The 21,096-nt window shown below is 41.0% G+C and overlaps 1 protein-coding gene across 1 annotated transcript in view; it reads right to left on the bottom strand.

Moving 5' to 3' along the window:
• FOXN4 (forkhead box N4) overlaps window positions 1–13,954 on the bottom strand; it is a 37,035-nt gene extending 23,081 nt beyond the window's left edge. The window contains exons 1-2 of the mRNA XM_040351852.1: window positions 13,150–13,954; window positions 12,822–12,907 (exon numbers count right to left, since the gene is read on the bottom strand). Of these exons, the coding sequence (XP_040207786.1) occupies window positions 12,822–12,904 (83 nt within the window). The 5' untranslated portion in view covers window positions 12,905–12,907; window positions 13,150–13,954. The remainder of the gene's footprint in view (window positions 1–12,821; window positions 12,908–13,149) is intronic.
• Between the last annotated feature and the right edge of the window lie 7,142 nt (window positions 13,955–21,096).

Raw genomic sequence — 21,096 nt, 5'->3', positions numbered from 1 at the left:
GAAACAAGGGGACTCTGATTGGCACACCTGGGTAAAAGGAGGGGACTCTGGTAGACACACCTGGGTTAAAGGGGGGAACTCTGGGTGAAGGCACTTGAAACAGATGCAATCTGTGACCTGGATCCTTCACAGCAAGGGAGAACGCAGATTTTCGGTCCAAGGACCACAGCTCTGGAATGCACTACCCACTACCATCCACTTGGAAGAAAACCATCAGGCCTCTAGGAAAAAACTAAAGACCCACCTCTTCTGAAGGACCGGTACGACTCTGGATGTCAAGCTCCTTGAGGCGATTAAGTTCGCATTTGTTGCGCTATACAAGTTACTCACTCACTCACTCACTCACTCAAGTCTATTTATTTAGAATAGTCAGAGGTAAAAAATCCAGAAAGCAAGCAGCTTACATTATCAGCCTTTACAATGATTGTCAGTCCCCAGCTCTCTGCTCTGCCCCTTCAGCACTCACTGGAGCACCGGGTTGTGCAGGGTGCAGAAGCAGTTGGCTTAGGCTCACAGCAGCACGCTGAGAGGCTGAGCCAGCTGCCAATCAGGCATCTAGGTGGATCCCAACATTAACCACTTCAAAACTGGACACTTCAATGCTGTCACACTTTGAATGACAATTACTCAGTAATGCAACACTGTGCCCAAACAAAATGTTTTATCATCTGTTGAGACAGCTAGAGCTTTCTTTTCATGGCATTAGATCACCAGTGGGTTTTTTCATTTATTGCTATATAAACGGAAAGATACCGAAAATTTTGAAAATAAAAACTTTTTTCTTCATTTCTGTTATAAAATTGTGCAAAAAAGAATCCTTCATAAATTTTAATCCAAAATGTATTCTGCTACATTTCTTTGGTGAAAAAAAAAAATCAGTGTATATTATTTAGTCTGTGTGAAAGTTATAGAGTCCACAAACTATTGGTCATAAATTGATCAATCCTGATATACTGTTGGCATATCTCAATTCTTACAGCCCTAAAATGTCAGGACAATACAAAGATATTTATTAAGAGGCATTGCGAGTTTTTTGAAATTTTTAATTTTTTGTCACCGCACTAATACAATGCACCCCAATGCACTTGCCCTGCAGCACATCACAATGCATTGTATAATTATTACACAAAATAGTGCCTGTCCAAATCATGTCTTGTTTTAGTGCTTTGGCAGTCTAATAAAATGAATGGGCTGCCTTAATGCAGCACATGTAAACATGTGTTTGTTAATGCACCACAACACAGTGCATAGATTTAAATGGGCCCCCAGACTTTAGATGGGCTCTGACCGCCGACACAAGCTGAACTATTAGACTAAGAGAGTAGGTACAGCTTCTTCAGGGACAAATAAACATTTTAAAAGTAAGCCTGAACAATTACAATATTTTTACTGAGCATTTAGATTTTTGCATTAGGCCAACCATGACCAGGTTTGACATTAAGGCCTGATTCACATCTATGCATTTTTAGTGCTTTTTGCATTCTGCAGATTTGCACTGCAGTCCATTTAACATGGTTTCCTATGGAACACGTTCTGTAGTGCAAATCTGCAAAATGCAAAAAGCACTAAAAATGCATAGGTGTGAATCCTGCCTAAAAGAGAAGTTTGGGGTTCACAAAAAAACAAACATCTATAATCCCGCCGGCTCTAAGCCTGAGAACCGAGTGATCACATGACTGATCGTTCAGTTCTTGGTCAGCACTGAGCAGAGAGCGGTGACTGTTAGTCAGTTAGTTAATAAAGTGAAAGCAGGATTAAGGTCTGGTTCACACCTAGGTATTTTCAGTTTTGCAGAAACACACTACAGTTTATTAAACATGGTTCCCTATGGATGTAGTTCACATGTGTACATTTTATGGAAAGGGCCATGGACTTTTTTCTGGTTTTGGTTCCATGAACTTCAATGGATCAAAAATATGTATATTGAAAAACGCAAAATGCACTTGGAAAATGCAAACAGCAACCCGCCTAAAGGAGTGCACAGAAAAGGATTTTCCATCAAAACATGCCTTCTATTGGGATGAACTTGAATGCATGAAAAAAACTGACATGTTTCTTTCAGAAGTTCTTGCACAAAAAGATGGGCTTATTATTTATTTTTTTAAGTAATGAGTGGCCCTGGTTGAAAATCCAATCCAGTCGGAGAAAAATCAATCTTTTTTTTGTATCAAACAATGTTTTTTGATTGAAAGATATTTTCAAATATTTGAATCTTGGCCAGCATTGAATCAGGTACCACAAGGTGCCTTCTATTACGTTTACAGAGGGCCCATTCACACCATGCCTTTGCAATATACTAAATGGCATCCTAACATACCAAAAGTGAGGTAGGTAGGATTTTCGATCCATTGTGGTGCATTTGGCAGCCTATTTAAATGAATGCTTAATGCAACGCACGTTAAAGCGCCACATAATGGACCTCAGTTAATCACCTTGGTGTAAATGGGCTCTTACACGAAAACTGCTCTGATGCCAGAGACATGAAATCCCCTGTTTCAGAGCGATAATGACTGCACGGGTGAGGGCTTTCAGGTTAATAAAAGGTAACAGCAGGCACCTGAACTTAGGCAGAACTTTTACTTTTAAAACTTTGAAAATACTGGATTTGTGTTTTTGCATAGCTACCACTGTTACATCCATTTGTCTCTAGTCCAGTTATGGACCTATTTGCTGAATGTTCTAACATATATAATGTGGCCCTTATACTGGAAAAACTGGAGAACCCCCTATGGCCATCAAAAGATTGTGAGGTGTGGTCCAGGTTTACCTCGCCCATGTACATAGGGTAACACCTTGCCCAAAGGCGTGCTCGCCAATGCCCGTTACCAGGTGGAGGCTGCGGTCATGTGAGAAATCAAACATTTAAGCTGGCCATACATTATACAATTTTCTTGTTCAATTTCCTTTAGATTTACCTTCAACTATGTAGTGCAAGGGCCTGCCTGATTGCATACACATTAAAAGTGTTTAGGTTTGACCTCATATTATATGGTTTTGTTAAATCTAAAGGAAAATTGGACAAGAAAATTGTATATTGTATGGCCAGCCTAAGGCAGTCCCGGACTCAGAGATGAGCCACTTTTGTGCAATAATAGAGTTCTTCTGAGAGATGTTTTGTCCCATGTCTCTACACAATGGTAACTGAGATGTTTGCATTAGGAGGGATGTGCAAAGCCTGTGCCCACTCCACCAGTCCAGCGCCCTCTGTTACCTCACTCCCAGTAACACAATGGAGTCCTGCTGAGCAACTAGAGGGCCCCATGTGGGCTCATTAAATCTTTTCTTCCTTACCTCGTGATCAGGCCTTGAACAGCTAGTCTTCTCCCGATGACCGGAAGAGACAGAAAGCTAGGGAGGGAGCCAGAGCACCGACCCTCTCATTACCAGAGGATCTATCACCTAACCAGGTACCGCACAAAACAACGGTTTCTGTAGCACTCTTCAGTTATCCATGGCAACCACCTCCTCGTCCTTGCCTTTGCAGAGTTAACCTTCCGTAGTGATGCTACACATACCCCATAGTGCTTTTACAGTCCCAGGTTCTTTGGAATATGCTAGAACCCAACCTGCACCCTTTGAATGACTTCAGACTAGGCTCAAAGCACTTTACTGATACAACTTTAATGAAACATCCTTCTCCTAACTAACCATAACTGTGGGTGTCCCAGTGTACCTGCACAGGTGTAGTGATTTTGGGTAAAATCCATAATTGGGAGATCCAGAGTGGTAGTGTCCATAATTACGGTGTCCCCACAAGTTGGCGTTCCTGGAGTGGAAAACAGGTCCCAGCAACCCTCTTCTTCAATAGTTTCCATGCCATAGAGACCCGGACCCCTTTCCTTTTATAATATACAGTATGGGAGGACGGACCTCAAAAAGCCTGCAAACTAACCCAGAGAAGGCGGTAAAACATTAACCCCCTCCTCCCTGACTTCTGACTTGGGCAGCTGAGCTGGCTAGCTAACTCAGAAGCAACCTGCCTACAGGGGAAACATAATAGATCTTAGTCACAGCAAACATTCAATTTTTTTTTTTTACATTTAAAGGTTTTTGGCATAGCTTAGGCAGTAAAACTTTAAAAAGGCTGACATTCACTTTATGAGACAATTGATAAAGCAGGCTCATAGCCTTCTTTGCTTTTGCCAACAATACTGCATGTGATAGAGACAAGTGACTACCCTCTTTTTTTTACTATCTCAAGTAATTATTACAATAGAGAACTGGAGATGTTAAATTGAATCTGTAATGTTTTTTTTTTTTTTTTTTTTATTAATATGCATGCCAGTGTGACCTGCTAAAAAAAAAACTTTACCCATAACAACTTAATAAAAAAGAATGTTCTTTAGCAAGGAACATACATTCCACATTAATAATTTTGCTACCAAAATGAGTGTGTGCTGTAAATTGCCTCCACCGTTGTTCCTGTTTCTTCTTGCTGGAGGATGTCATTTTGGTGAAGCCCAGAACCCCTGAGCAACAGTAAATCTTTAGGCTGTCAGTGTCAAAAAATAGAGAGCAACTGAGCACATGTAGAGCAGGGTGAGACAGTGTAATACTGGATTTTAAACATTATAGGCACCTTTTTTTTAACATTTTACATAGCTATACCTGAAAAAGGAGCCAGCCCGAAGTGAGCTATTAGGACTTAATTTTCTGACTAAAGTTCCACTTAAAGGGGTTGAAAAGGTACACTTTTTTTTCCCTAAATAGCTTCCTTTACCTTAGTGCAGTCCTCCTTCACTTACCTCATGCTTCGATTTTGCTTTTAAGTGTTCTAATTTCTTCTGAGAAATCCTCACTTCCTGTTCTTCTGTCTGTAACTCCACACAGTAATGCAATGATTTCTCCCTGGTGTGGAGTGTCGTGCTCGCCCCCTCCCTTGGACTACCGGAGAGTCAGGACGCCCACTAACGCACAGCTCCTTTCTTTATCTGCAACGTAGAGAGCGTCCTGACTCTCCTGTAGTCCAAGGGAGGGGGCGAGCACGACACTCCACACCAGGTAAAAAGAGGCGCATTACAGTGTGTAGTTACAGACAGAAGAACAGGAAGTGAGGATTTCTCAGAAGAAATAAGGACATTTAAAAGCAAAATCGAAGGATGAGGTAAGTGAAGGAGGACTGCAGTGTATCGGTTTTAGGCATTTTGTAGGGCGTTTTTGCAGCATTTTTGTAGAGGCATTTTGAGGTCCAACGGTCACCAATCTAAAAATCAGTAAAACGCCTGTAAGCCTAAAAAGAAGCTCATGTACTTATTTGATCTTCAAGTGTTTCACTTCAGGTGACAGAGCGCTCAGACGTGAACAGATGCTATTTAAATTAATGTGATTTTGCTTGTTGCGTGTTTTCCCTTTGTAGGTGAAATTCTGCTTTAAAGTGAGTTGAAAAATAAAAAAGACTTACTGACTAGATCACCAGATGAAAATAAAGAAAAAAAAGCTTAACCACTTCAGTACTGAGCACTTTTACCCCCTTCCTGCCAAGGCCAATTTCAACTTTCAGCGCTGTTGCACTTTGAATGACAATTGCGCAGTCATGCAACACTGTACCCAAACTAATTTTTTTCACACATATTGAGCTATCCTTTGGTTGTATTTAATCACCACTGCGTTTTAAATTTTTTGCTAAATAAATAAATGAAAGAAAGAATAACAATGTAAAAAAAAGGGTGTTTTTCTTTGTTTCTGTTATAACATAATCTTTCTTCATACATTTGGGCCAAACTGTATTCTGCTACATTTCTTTGATGAAAATAACACAAATTGTTGTTTATTTTTTTAGTCTGTTCAAAGTTATAGAGCCCATAAACTATGGTATATATCTGAAAATTGATCAATCTTGTACTGACAGTCTATATCATTTCTTGAGGCCTGAAAATGCCAGGACAGTACAAAAATCCCCTAAATTACCCCTTTTTGGAAAGTAGACAGTCCAAGGTGTTTTGCAGTTGTAACTTCTTTTTACATTTATTTTGGAACATGAAGAAATGTTAAATACGATCACCAATGCAGTACAGTGTCATCATATAACTGATGTGGTGGTGATAATTAATAATCTTTGTTTTTTTATTACATTGTTTCACATTTTTTAACACACTGTGACCAAAGCAATACAATGTTACCATAGGAACATTGTAGCACTCCGGGGAAGAGGTCAGGATTTTTTTAAGCACATTATGATTACTTATACCAGCAAAAATCACTGTTATCAGCAACCATTTTTATTGAATGAAATTGATTTATTCAGTGTGTATTGTTGTGATTAGCTGTGATTGGCCACAGATAATCACATGGCACAGATGTCCTATGATTGGTCCTGTCTGTACCATGTGATTATTGTGACCAATCACAGCTAGCAACACAACTGTACACCATGAATGGAAGCCATCCATTGTTTACAATTGTCATGTGATCTGCTGTGATTGGTCACAGTGATCACATGATACTGGCAGTGGCCCAGTACAGTGATCAGTCATTGGCTGTGTCCATCCTGAAAGACGAAATGTTCCACCCGGCCTATACACAAATGCCAGTTAACCGGTTACAGAAGAAACTACTGCAGCCACCTCTTTGGTAAAATGCAATTTAATACATTTTTGTTTTGGTTTAATAGTGCTTTAATTCTATTCATGCTGAAGTTTCAGTCCCAAGTAAAACTATCTTGTAAAATTCTTTACCTGATAAGTCAATTTGAAATGAAAAAATTATGAGCAAAAGATGAAAGCAGAGAACCCCGTTGCAGAGATTACAAATAGGCTCTTTCACAGTTGTATAATTAGTAATTCAAATGCTCAGCTAAAGGGTCTGTTTCTATTTGCTTATACACTAGCACACACATGCAAACGTAATTATCATTCAGACCTATTGTAATTAACTGGCTTCTGACTAAATCAGTAAATAAGAATGAACGAGCATTTCATCACAGTGCATTCTTCCACTGAAGTTTATGAAGCTGGACAAAGACCAGATCCCTTTTCATGGAGCATAAGATATGTTGTGCTTGTTACAGCAGTTATTAACAGAAACTGCCGTGACATCATTTAAAGCTTGAGTAACCATTCCCTAAATATGCTTTGACTGCTGCAAGAGATGTTCTCCCAGAGATCTCCACACAGTGGCAAATTCACACAGTCCTTCTCTTTTAATTGGGAGCCATTCTCTTGGCCATGTAATGTGGGACTGCACGGCAACCCCGCAGCGATGTTCGGGCCCCGTTATGTGCTATGGTGACAGGGCAAGTGTAAACAGCACTCATACAAAGTGACAGCTCTATTCTTTTCTCTGTCAGGCCCCATGAAAAAAACTTGCCATTATTTACGCCACTCTCTCAGGAACAATCACAACTACTGCAGAAGAAATACAATGTGGGTACAGGTTTACAGAGAAGAAAACACCATACTATGCAGTTTCTTCCATATCATGCATACAATGCAAACCACCCAGAAACTAAGCGCTAAATACTAATGGGCCGTGCCAGACAAAAGTACCAATATAACCAAAGTTAATTGCAGGTTTAAAATATGCCACGTTTTAATATTTTTATTAGACGCATGAAAACAAACATATGAAACGATATGATGTTCACTTTAAAAGTCAACCCCACCTCAATCCACTATCATAGTTTAACATGGTTGATGGCAAGTTCAATATGTTGATGACTTCTTATATTACCTGGGAACTGCAGTGGCAAGATATCAAAAAAGTCAATTCCAAGTTCTACAGGGCCAACTACTGGGTATCATGTTCTCTTAAACCATTCTTTGTAATGCCGTAAAATATCATATCAAGCAAACTATGGCCAGTACAAAGGGAAGGAGACTCTCTCTTGCTTATGTTTCATCTCTCCTGTTCAGTGTGCTCCAGTCGGAACATCTGTTGTGTTGCAACAAATGTATCTATTGTTCACTTGTTGAAAATATTAATAAAGACTGATTTAAACTAAAGGGAAGGAGACACTAGCTACTGATTGTATGTTCACCAAGACCTATAATAGACTAAAAACAGGTCCAGTTTTCTGGTGTCCACCCACTATATTTGTTTTGTATAAAAGTTAAATGCCAAGACTAAGCTTTCCAATGACTGTTCATTTGTTATCTTGTTGGTTGTTTGCAATGTGATTTAATTGCATGGTATGGTTATAGGTATAAATTCTACCCCTGTGTGACCTCATGCTGTTTTTGTCCCCTGAACTTTTGCAGACTGGGATATGTATCCTTGTACGACTTTATGTTATCTAACATTTTTTTTTTTTCATATAAAATTCTACGTTTCCCCTACTGTCGGTTTTGTATTCTGTTAAAATTTCAATAAAAACTTTTGAAAGCAAAAGTTAAATGACACTGAATTCCACAAAGATATTGTGCCTTGAACCAATAACAGAATGTGATGACTTAGTAATGATACTAACATCTTCAGAACGGAACTTTGTAAAAAGAAAAATCATACCCTAAACTAAAACTGAACTTCCACCGATGCCAATAATCATCTGACACACTAGAACTTGTTATAGTGAGCATTTAGGTTTACTTAAGCTTTGTAAGCCTTATGCCTAGTACACACGATCGGTTTTCCCGACGGTCAAAAGACCACCGGGAAAACCGAGAACCGGCTCGGTCCCTTTTCCCCTGTACACACGGCCGGTTTTCCCGACAAGAAAACTGCCAGGAGAACTTTGGTCGGGAAAACCGGCCGTGTGTATGCTCCCTTGCAGTGTTTCCCATAGGAAAACTGCAGGAAAAAAACTGCCACGATTCGCGGCAGGAAAAAAGAGAACATGTTCTAATTTTTTAAACCGCAGTTTTCCTGTCTGGAAAACTGCTAAGGAGCATACACATGGCTGTTTTTCCCGGCCAAAGGAAAACACAACAGTTTTCCAGATGGGAAAAACAATTGTGTGTACTAGGCATTACATTTCCCCAGTTTATTGGTAGCAAGTGAGTGAGTGAGTGAGAAACTTATATAGCGCAACACATGCAAACTGAATCGCCTCTGGGTGCTTGGTAACCATTCCCTGGGCCCTCAGAAGAGATAGGTTTTGATCTTTCTTCTGAAGGCCAAGTGGTTCTCCTCCAATCAGATGCTGGTTGGGAGCGCCAACAAGGAAATTGAATTATAACATTCGTTTAATCAATTAAAAAAAAACAATTACATCTCATACACATGTTATTGCGTGATGAAATCATGCCATAGAAACAATATACAGTTAATCAAAGCCAAGTATAACTAGGCACTGAAATACAATTATGTCAAATTTTTGGTCAGAAAAAATATTTTTAATTTATAAAACCTTTATTGGGAAGCAGACAATTAATCAAAAACATGGCTTACAGCTGCAATAGTAATACTAGCAAAAATGAAATGAATGCAAACCTTGATGTCCACAAAGTTTCTGACAAAAGAAACATGTAAATCACAATGTACTTAATTTGGCATCTGCCCATCCTCTACTTATAAAGCATGCCATATATAAATGTGAGAGAGGCCTACTACCGGTGCTACTGTTTACTACTATGGGAATACCAAGGGAAGTTCAAATTTTATAGAAATAAGAAATGGTGGAATAAATTCAATTTGACCAGAGGTTTGATGTTTCACATCAATTGCCTTTAGGTTAATGACAACAATATAGCTGAGTACAAATCCTTAAAATGACTTCGCATTAAATGTATAATTGTACTGTACTGGTAAAGCATCGTGACCAGGGAGTGCCACAAACACTGTATTGCAGTGAGGGAGTTCTTACAAATGATATTGAACCCGTATAATTTTTTGTAAAAAATAACGAAGCAAGAAAGACACTATTACCGAACAATGTATAAAAAGCGAAGTGAATATTACAGCCTATTTATAAAGTCACACTGGGAAATTTCCCAAAGTTAGAGTCATCATATTCCACATAAAAAATTCTACATAAATATATTTTCTGGGATATATTTTACAATGTATTGCTCAAACACTTGGAAAGTTCAAAAGTAATCTGAGAAAGTATTGATTTATTGAAGTAGTAGAGGTAGACAGTCAGGGCCAGATCCACGAAGCGCGGCGCTTCTTTACGTCCGGTATAGTGTATCTCAGATACACTACGCCGCCGTAACTTACAGCGTATTTCCCGTATTCTCAAAGAATTTGCGCTGTAAGTTATGGCGGCGTAGTGTATCTGTGTCGGCGTAAGGGCATGCAATTCAAATGGGTGAGATGGGGGCGTGTTTTATGTTAATACGTCTTGACCCGACGCAAATTACATTTTTTCTGAACGGCGCATTCGCCGTCCGTGGGGGTATCCCAGTGCGCATGCTCGAAATTAACCCGCAACAAGCCAATGCTTACGACGTGAATGTCATTCCACGCAAAGCCCTATTCGCGAACGACTTACGCAAACATCGTAAAATTTTCAAAATTTGGCGCGGGAACGACGGCCATACTTAACATTGAGTACGCCTCATATAGCAGGGGTAACTATACGCCGAAAAAAGCCTTACGAAAACGACATAAAAAAATGCGCCGGACGGATGTTCATGGATCGTCGTATCTAGCTAATTTGCATACTCAATGCGGAAATCGACGGAAACGCCACCTAGCGGCCAGCGTAAATATGCACCCTAGATCCGACGGCGTACTAGGACGTACGCCAGTCGGATCTAGCCCAGCTTCAGGCGTATCTTGTTTTGTGGATACAAAACAAAGATACGCCAGAGCAAACTAGCAATTACGCGGCGTATCAATAGATACGCCAGCGTGACTGCTTCGTGGATCTGGCCCTCAGTGAGTAAGTCAGTCGGTAAGTGAATTCAATCATACTTGGGACAAACTATACTCAGGCTAAAAAAAGTTGAAAACAAACAAAAAAAAGAATAACATATCTATCTATCTATTTATATATATATATATATATATATATATATATATATATATATATATATATATATATATATATATATATCAAAGTGTAAAAAAATTAGGCCAACTACTCGATGGACTACTTAGTCTTTTTTTCTGACGTCGCTCTTCTATGTTTCTATGCTTTCTCTCTATGAATTTTTGCCACCCTGGACCTGATAAAATCTGTTTATTTAAGATCATTCTAAATAGACATTTATGTACCCATTTATTTACTTTGCAACAAAATCACAGTTACAAATGCTACTTTAGAAGCACTGCTAAATGTATACACTTAATTCAATGAAGCTACTGTTTGCCCTGTTGTATGCTTTTCTTTTTTTGTTGTTGTACATATGCTTTCCTATGCAAGTTGTCTCCTAATATGACAATGCTAAAGTTATAATCAGCTCTGATGTACTGGATATAGTGTTTGCTGAACTGTAACAACATCTTGTACACAGAAACAAATGAGATTTCTTGTTTCATTTAGCCAAAACATGAGGTAGCATGACAGGTAAGAATTTACTAGTTCCTATAGTCAATGCCCTGTTTTCCTATACATTCGGAAATCAGCTTATTTGTAGGATTGTGAAGAGAAGATGACATTTTTGACATACTGAAAAAGTGCGTGAAGATCACATACTGGAAAGATAATTATTGGTACTGCCAATCTGTATTTGGATTCTGCTGGCATGGGAAAAAGCTTTACATCAACACTAATATTTTATAAAATAAAATCAGTCTGTGCCATCTACAAGAAATCAAATCCGCTGTATGCAATAAGGGTAGATATACACACACCAATACAAATAACCAACTAATATTTTATACACCTATAATATAGACAGATATGGATGTTTTGTGTTGTTTATGAATTTCTCTCTAAATCATATTACATACATGCTGCTTTGTAGGTATAAATTGGCCCTAGTATGTGAGATAGGGGCCATAGATTGTAAGCTCCTTGAGAGCAAGCCCTAGTGCGAATGTACTATATATGCAAACTGCTGCCTAAATTGTCTGCACTGTATTAATAGATCAATTTATTTTAGATTTTTGACAATGCATCTGCAATTAACAACTTAAAATTCTGAATTCTAAAAATAGGGAGAAAAAAACACAATTAAAGAATATTACCCTGCATTATTAGTGTACCGTTTATTCTGAAATTATGTTTTTTTTTTTATGCTAAAAAAAATGTACATGCAAAAATCACACACATAACTAGGTAACTGTCAGCATAAAGCCAATGTGCTCAAAACATCACTGATATGGACATCTTAATTAGACAAAGAGGAAAAAATAATCATTCTTGTGAATATACTATAATACCTTGCTAACGCTCTTTAGAGTAAGCAGGCAGGCTCTGTAATACTTGGGTTACAGTAAATAAAGAAATTGGCCCTAGTATGTGTATGCATGTATGAATGCGAGTTAAGCCCCATACACATGATCAGAAAATCGTACGAAAAATACCGATTTCAAAGCGATCGTATGATAATCGGATCGTTAGTACAGAGCTTTCGAGAGCCGATCATGACAGTTCATCCGATCGGACATACACGAAACAAAAAACGTATGATGCCACTGTTGCCACATCAGTACAGTTGTCGTTGAAAATGCAATACAAATACATTACATACAACACATTACATCACTTCCAAATTTGTATTCTGTTGTATGAGAATTTTCATGACTTTAAAATTTGACTTTGTAAACTCTTCAGGTTCGATCTAAAAATTAGCATGCAAAAAAATAAAAACGGACACTCATTTGTCTGATAATCTCATTGTGTGTACCAGGCATTAGGGACCTTAGATTGTAAGCTCCTTGAGGACTGACGTGAATGTATAATATACCAGTATATGTAAAGTGCTACGTAAATTGACAGCGCTATGTATAGTAGCTGTAATAACATAAATAAATCAAATAATAATGGGCCGTACCTGTAATCCTGGTTTGTAGGGTGGGTATGTTCCGTTGTCCTGATAATTCCAGACATCATTCCTGAGATGTCACTGTCTATCATTTCCTTCAATGGGGACATAAAAAGGATGGTTAGATATAAAATCATGTTATGATAAAGATGGATAGCTAAGACAGACAGACAGACAGACAGACAGACAGATAGATAGATAGATAGATAGATAGATGTAGATGATCTATAGATGGATGGATGACATAACATAATGACATATAAGCAGTGGTATGGCTATTTCCATGTTGCATTGAACACTGCAGTGTTTTATTCCTATGGAGGTGATATATGAATACCTAAGACTGGTAAGGCAGGCTGCTGTGTCGTTGGGTGAAGGAGGCAGGGGATGTGCAGCTGCTGATCAGCTTCCCTGGGTACTGCTCTCTTCTTTGTAATGAGATGTCTATCTGCTCCCAAACCGTTTTTAAATTTCCCTCTCAGGAGCTGTCCAGCTCGGCGCATGCGCAGTGCTCTCCCCCCTCTTTGGGTCAGTAGCAGGGCAGCGCTGTCTTCATGTCTTCCTTGCTGTGGCCGGTTCCTACTAGCACGGAGCTCCCGGGCTGCATTAGTGTCCCAGTGTCAGGGGCTCGGTCCCAGGGGACGCCGTGTCGTACAAGTACACGGAGACGCTTGTATTTCAATGTCTGTACTTTATTCACACGGCTAATTGCTGAGACACGGCACTTTGTGAAGTAGAAAAATAAAAATCACACGGGCGGGCGTCAGAATTAGGCCACCTGCTGCTGCTCACTGCCTCAGAGCGAAGAAGAATCACCGGGGTGTCATAGAGGCCGGTCTTCTTGTCCCTTGTGCGCCCCTCACTGGGGATACATTGGCTTCCCTGGTGAAGAACACCCCTCGCTGAGCTGTAGTTGCCCGGTGCAGGTTTGAAAGTTGAGCGGACGGGCCGGTGTAATGTACGGGCCGGTGTGGTGTACAGGCCGGCGGTGGCGGTGAGGAGCTCCGTGCTGGTGTGAGCCCCGAGTCCTGCTCACTCCTCACTGATTCCTCAGCAGCTGTGAGCAGCCGTTGGCCAGCCAGGGAGCCCGCCTGACCCGCGCTGTCCATGCCCGCCGCTCAACCCGCGTTCTAGCCCGGGAAAAGGCTGCTCAGATGGCGGCAGCACCAGGGAATAGAGAAAGGGAGGGACAGCAGGCGCCTCACACATTACACAGAGGGAAAACAAAGTGCTATTGTGTACACGGGGGTTTCTGCTCATTACTGGAAAGGTAGAGACTGAGCTGTGTGCAGGTGACAGGAGGACTGGGAAGGCTTTGTCCTTGGAAGTGACCCGAGTTCAGTCAGCTGGATGGTTCCTTCTCACCTCAGTCTGTGTTCACATTTCTTCAAGGCATAGTCCATCTTTTATAACAGTGTATCAAGGCTAAGAGGAACGCAAGCTAGTGTGTTTCCACAGCGAACAGAAAAGCGCGTTATTTTTACCTCTAGGTTCACGCCTGTGCGTTTACAGAGATGCATTACATTTCATATAACATTATTTCCTGAGAAACGTTCATTTAGCCTGGGCTCACACATACGTAATGCGGGACTCAGCGCCATTCCTGTACGGGTTCCCACATCGCATGTCTCTCGTAGGCACTGTCCTATGCGTAGGGTTGCCACCTGTCCGGGGTTCACCCGGACAGTTCGGGATTAGAATGACGTGTCTGGGGTTCAGACTGCCTGAAACCCAGACACATTATTCAGACTGGACTATGGCTTCCGAGAAGGGTTGAATGCTGCAGTTGTCTAAGCTGAGAGTGGCTGCTACCCTCATGCTGCCCAAAGCCAACACTAACAACCCCCCCAAACACACAGATAGGAGAGAGGGCTCGATCTGTACCTCTTCCTCCCACTCCTACCCCTCTGTGTCTGTCCACAAATTGGGGCTGGAAATTTGAAGTCCAGCAGCTTCAGATACATCTGGGTGAGAGGTGCTGACTGCCAAGAGGTGAGTGAGCTCACCATCCATCCCTGTCTGTGACTGAAGTCTCCCCCCTTCTCTCTCCTTACTCTGAGCGAGTACACTAAGGTTAATCAGGGTTTTCAGAGCACCCCTTACATCAGGGTTTTCCCCTTTACACCAGAGGCCACAGTGTTCCCCCTTGCATCAGAGTCCTCTCCGTACATCAGAGTTCTCAGTGTTCCTCCTTAAATCGGGTTCCAAGAGCATCCCTTATGTTAGAGTCCCCAGAGTTCTCCCTTACATCAGAGTCGGCAGAGTCCCCCCTTAAAGTGAAAGGGAATTCTGCGAGTTCAGATGTAAAAGGGAATCTCTGTGGACTCTGATGTAAAGGGGGATTGTTGTTATTAAAGGGGTTGTAAAGAAATGTCATTTATTTTTTTAAATAACAACCATGTTATACTTACCTCCACTGTGCAGCTTGTTTTGCACAGAGTGGCCCTGATCCACATCTTCAGGGGTCCCTCGGCGGCTGTCTCTGGTCCTCCCCGCAAGAACTCCACACATTCATGCGAGCTCCCTCACATTGTGTGGAGCCCTTGCTAGCACGCTCCCGTGACACAGCGAGCAGCCATAGCCACTCGCTGTATCACTCAGCCCCGCCCCTCGGCGCGCCGCGTCATTGGATGTGATTGACAGCAGCGCCAACCAATGGCTGCGCTGCTTTCAATCCACCTGCTCTAGCCAATCAACGGCCAGGCTGAGTGGCAAAGAGGATGTCGGGGCCCAGCGCGGGACTTTCGAGGGGTCAGATAAGTATAACAGGGGGCCGGTATAGTTGGACGTTTTTTCACCTTAATGCATAGAATGCATTAAAGGAGTTGTAAAGGAAACATTTTTTCACCTTAATGCAATCTATGCATTAAGGTGAAAAAACATCTGATGATGCTGCCCCAGAGCCCCCGTTTTACTTACCTGACCCCCACGAAAGTCCCATGCTCGGTCCCGAGATCCTCTTCGCTGCTCAGCCTGGCCGCTGATTGGCTAGAGCGGATGGATTGAGAGCAGCGCAGCCATTGGCTGGCACTGCTGTCAATCACATCCAGTGACGCAGCGCGCCGCGGGGCGGGGCGCTGTATCACGGGAGCGTGCCCGCAATTACTCACCACCATGCGAGCTCTCTCGCATGAAGGTGATGAGTTCTTGCGGGGAGGACCAGAGACAGCCGCCGAGGGACAGTGGAGGTAAGTATGACATGTTTGTTATTTTAAAGAAAAAAAAAATTCCTTTAGTGACCCTTTAACCACCTAAGCCCCGGACCAATATGCTGCTAAATGCCCAAAGGCGTTTTTACAATTCGGCACTGCGTCGCTTTAACAGACAATTGCGCGGTCGTGCGACGTGGCTCCCAAACAAAATTGGCGTCTTTTTTTCCCCACAAATAGAGCTTTCTTTTGGTGGTATTTGATCACCTCTGCGGTTTTTATTTTTTGGGCTATAAATAAAAATAGAGCGACAATTTTGAAAAAAATTCAATATTTTTTAATTTTTGCTGTAATAAATATCCCCCAAAAACATATATAAAACATTTTTTTTCCTCAGTTTAGGCCGATACGTATTCTTCTACCTATTTTTGGTAAAAAAAAATCGCAATAAGCGTTTATCGATTGGTTTGCGCAAAATTTATAGCGTTTACAAAATAGGGGATAGTTTTATTATTTTTTTTTTTTTTTACTACTAATGGCGGCGATCAGCGATTTTGACTGCAGCAATTTTGACACATTTTTGGGACCATTGTCATTTTCACAGCAAAAAATGAATTTTAAGTGTGAGAGGAGAGGGGGGGGGGGGGAGAGGGGGGGAGAGAGCAGATGCAGCACGAGTGCTGTGGGCTGGATTTGTGACACATGCAGTCACAGATCCAGCCAGCCATCCCTGCCCCATACTGTGCAATACTACACACCTATACTGTGCAATACTCTGCAATACCCCACACTACTCTGCAATACCCCACACTACTCTGCAATACCCCACAATACTCTGCAATACCCTGCAACGTCGCCTATGGGGATTTTTAAGTAGCAAAGTTTGGCGCCATTCCACGAGCGTGTGCAATTTTGAAGGGTGACATGTTGGGTATCTATTTACTCGGCGTAACTTCATCTTTCACATTTATGCAAAATAATGAAGAAAAAATACTACATTTTATAACAGAAACAAAGAAAAATTCATTTTTTTTACAGAATTTTCAGTCTTTTTTCTCTTATAGCGCAAAAAAAAAAAAAAAACCAACAGTGATTAAATTCCACCAAAAGAAAGCTCTATTTGTGTAAAAAAAAAGGACGGAAATTTCATTTGGGTACAGTGTTGTATGACTGAGTAATTGTCATTCAAATTGTGAGAGCACCGAAAGCTGAAAATTGGTCTGGTTATTAAGGGGGTTTGCGTGTCCAGTGATCAAGTGGTTAATGTGTTTTAATTGTATAAGTCATAAAGTATACTTTAACCTTTGTGAGAGCTAGAACTGTTTTTGAATTTTATCCTAGTTTTTGTATTGCTCTGCATATATTTGTGTTCTAGGCCTCTCTCTTTTAGCCTGTTTCAAGTTTTTATTTCTGACTGTGACCCTACTTTGGTGATTTCCCCTCACCTGCTGTCTTTGTGACACCAAGCAAGAAATTGGGCAGTACAGAGAGCAATACAATATCAGTTCGAACTCTTCATCACTCTGTTAAACTAAATTTGTCAATAAATAATTAGAATTACTATAACTGTGTAGTCCCAGTGAATGGAGACTAGTCAAATACTGGGATTAGTTAGTTAGTTAGTTAATGTATTGTATATAGTTACATAGTTAGTCAGGTTGGAAAAAAAAAAACAAGTCCATCCAGTTCAACCATAAAAAAATAAATACAAATAAATATATATAATATCATACAATCCCATATAACCCAATTCTATATCCACAGTTGATCCAGAGGAAGGCAAAAAACCCCAGCAGAGCATGATCCAATTTGCTACAGCAGGGGAAAAAATTATTTCCTGATCCCCCATGAGGCAATCGGATTTACCCTGGATCAACTGTACCTATAAATTTTAGTACCCAGTTATATTATGTACATTTAGGAAAGAATCCAGGCTTTTCTTAGAGCAATCTACTGAGCTGGCCAGAACCACCTCTGCAGGGAGTCTATTCCGCATTTTCACAGCTCTCAAGCCTTGTACACACGACCGGTTTTCCTGGCAGGAAAACTGCCAGGAGAGCATTTGACTGGGAATCCCAGCCATGTGTATGCTCCCTAGCAATTTTCCCATCAGGAAAACAGCCGAGAATCCAGACGGGAAAATAGAAAACCCTGCTCTCTATTTTCCCGTCGGGATTCCCGGCAGAGTGTTTCCTGATGAGAAAATTGGTCGTCTGTATGCTTACCTGTCCCAGGTAAACCCGCGCATGCTCAAAAAAAGAGTTTGACACATGTGTGGTAGCATACAAGTTTAGTGTGGTGTGTAGCAAGATGGCGGCGACGACATCCAATGTGACGAGCGCCGGCTCGTCGTAGTTGATGATGTCACCGCGTTCTTGCCATTCAAAAGAATGGTGGTTCTTTTGAATGGTCGTCTGTATGCATGGCTTTGCAAGACAAGCTTGCCAGGAATCACGTCAGGAAAACCAAAGTTTTTTTCCTGGCGGGATTCCCGGCCGTGTGTACAGGGCCTTACTGTGAAGAAACCTTTCCGTATTTGGAGATGAAATCTCTTTTCCTCTAGACATACTGGGGCATATTCTTAAAGATCTGAGGCGGCGGAACGTATGTCCTTTACGTTACGCCGCCGCAAGTTTAAGTGGCAAGTGCCTGATTCCCAAACCACTTACCTGTAAACTTGCGGCGGCGTCGCGTAAAGTCCACCCGCGCAAGCCCTCCTAATGATCCTGGTAGGGGGCGTGGATCATTTCAATTAGGCGTGCTCCCGCGCCGATCGTAATGCGCATGCTCCGTCGGGTAAATTACCCGACGTGCATTGCGCTAAATGACGTCTCACGGACGTCATTTGTTTTGACTGTAACGTAAATGGCGTCCAGCGCCTTTCACGGACGACTTACGCAAACGACGTTAAATTTTCAAATTTCGACGCGGGATCGACGGCCATACTTAACATTGAGTACGCCACCTAGGGGGCATGTTTATCTTTACGCCGCGTATCGCTTACGGAAACAACGTTAAAACACTACGGCGGGCAAGCGTACGTTAGAGAATCGGCGTGACTAGTCATTTGCATATTCTACGCTGACCGCCACCTAGCGGTCAGCGTAAATATTGCAGCCTAAGGTACAACAGCGCAGGCCGTCGTATCTTAGGCATGTTTAAGTGTATCTCAGTTTGAGAATACACTTAAACATAGGATCGGACTTACGTTGGCGTATCTGCTTATACGCCGGCGTAAATTATTTGAGCATATGGCCCAAAGAGTGCCCCCTTGTCCTCAGTGTTGACCGTAAAGTAAATAACTCAACACCAAGTTCACTATATGGACCCCTTATGTATTTGTACATGTTGATCATATCCCCCCTTAATCTCCTCTTCTCAAGAGTGAATAAATTCAGTTCCTCTAATCTTTCCTCATAGCTGAGCTCCTCCATGCCTCTTATCAGTTTGGTTGCCCTTTTCTGCACTTTCTCCAGTTCCCCGATATCCTTTTTGAGAACTGGGGCCCAAAACTGAACTGCATATTCCAGATGAGGTCTCACTAATGATTTGTACAGGGGCAAAATTATATATCTCTCTCTGGAGTCCATACCTCTCTTAATACAAGAAAGGACTTTGCTCGCTTTGGAAACCGCAGCTTGGCATTGCATGCCATTATTGAGCTTATGATCTACCAAAACCCCCAGATCCTTTTCCACTACGGATCCCCCCCAGTTCTACTCCTCCTAGTATGTATGATGCATGCATATTCTTAGCCCCCAAGTGCATAACTTTACATTTATCATCTGCCACATAGTCGCCCAATTAGACAGAGCATTGAGGTTGGCTTGTAAATTGGAGACATCCTGTAAGGACGTTATTCCATTGCATAGCTTGGTGTCATCTGCAAAGACAGAAATGTTACTTTTGATCCCAGACCCAATATCATTTATAAATATATTGAAAAGTAAGGGTCCCAACACTGAACCTTGGGGTACACCACTGATAACCTTAGACCATTCAGAGTAAGAATCATTAACCACGACTCTCTGAATTCTGATGCCACGTACAGTCGGTCGTTTTTTGTGATAGAAAAAAACGAAGTTTTATGTGATGAAAAGAAAAAGGACGTTTTTGAAACTTCATTTTTAAAAGCGACGTAGCATACACACCATCGTTTTTTCAAAATGCTCTAGCAAAGCGCGGTTACGTTCAGCACGTACGACGGCACTCTGTTCCATTCAAGCTCGCTTCATAACTTGCTTCTGAGCATGCGCGGGTTTAAAAACGTAGTTTTAAACGTCGTTTTGCCCACACACTATCGTTTTAAATGACACAAAAGCATGTTCAATTTTTTTTTTTTGTCGTTTTTCAGAAGACGTTTTCCCCACACGGTCATTTTAAATGACGTTTTTTAAAAACAATGTTTTTTTTCATCATAAAAAACGACCGTCTGTACGCGGCATGTCTTTTAGCCAGTTTTCTATCCATTTACAAACTGATATTTCCAAGCTTGTAGACTTTACCTTACACATTAGCCGTTTTTTTTGTTTGTTTTTTATCACAGACCTTCATTTCTATTATATTTTAAATGTTTTGGGATTATAGAAATGAGTGTATTCCAATTGTATTCTCAGATACTACTAAATACCCTTTCAACTATTCATTGCATTGGCACTTCTATTTATTCCCCACTGCCCTATAAAATAATAATAATAATAAAAAAAAAAAACAGAAAAGATTCTGAATAACTGATAACACTATTTACATTGGCAGCAGCAGTTCTGTATGCAAGGAATATCTGGTTTGCATTTCCCTGACATTTCCTTGGCAAAGTGGGAGACTCATTCATTGTTGTCTGTGTTATACCTACTATTCATAGTCTTTTTTTTTTTTTTTTGTCAGGAGTTGGAAATCTTAAAGTGGTTGTGGAGTCAAGACATTTTTTTTTACTATACTGTAATTCATTCCCTACATTAAGGTAGAAAAATTCTCCCGGTAGCAGTATAGCCCCCTCATACCTCTAAATACTTTCCTCACTTCATCCATTAGGCTCTATTCACACTTGTATGACTCCAAAGTTGTGACTTTGGAGTGAAACTTTGATGGTACTTTGACCCAACTTTGGATGGGTGCAACTTGGATACCACTTTGGC

This window comes from Rana temporaria, chromosome 1 (assembly GCF_905171775.1).
Source record: "Rana temporaria chromosome 1, aRanTem1.1, whole genome shotgun sequence".
Taxonomy (NCBI): Eukaryota; Metazoa; Chordata; class Amphibia; order Anura; family Ranidae; genus Rana; species Rana temporaria.
This window is presented reverse-complemented; position numbering and strand designations above follow the sequence as displayed.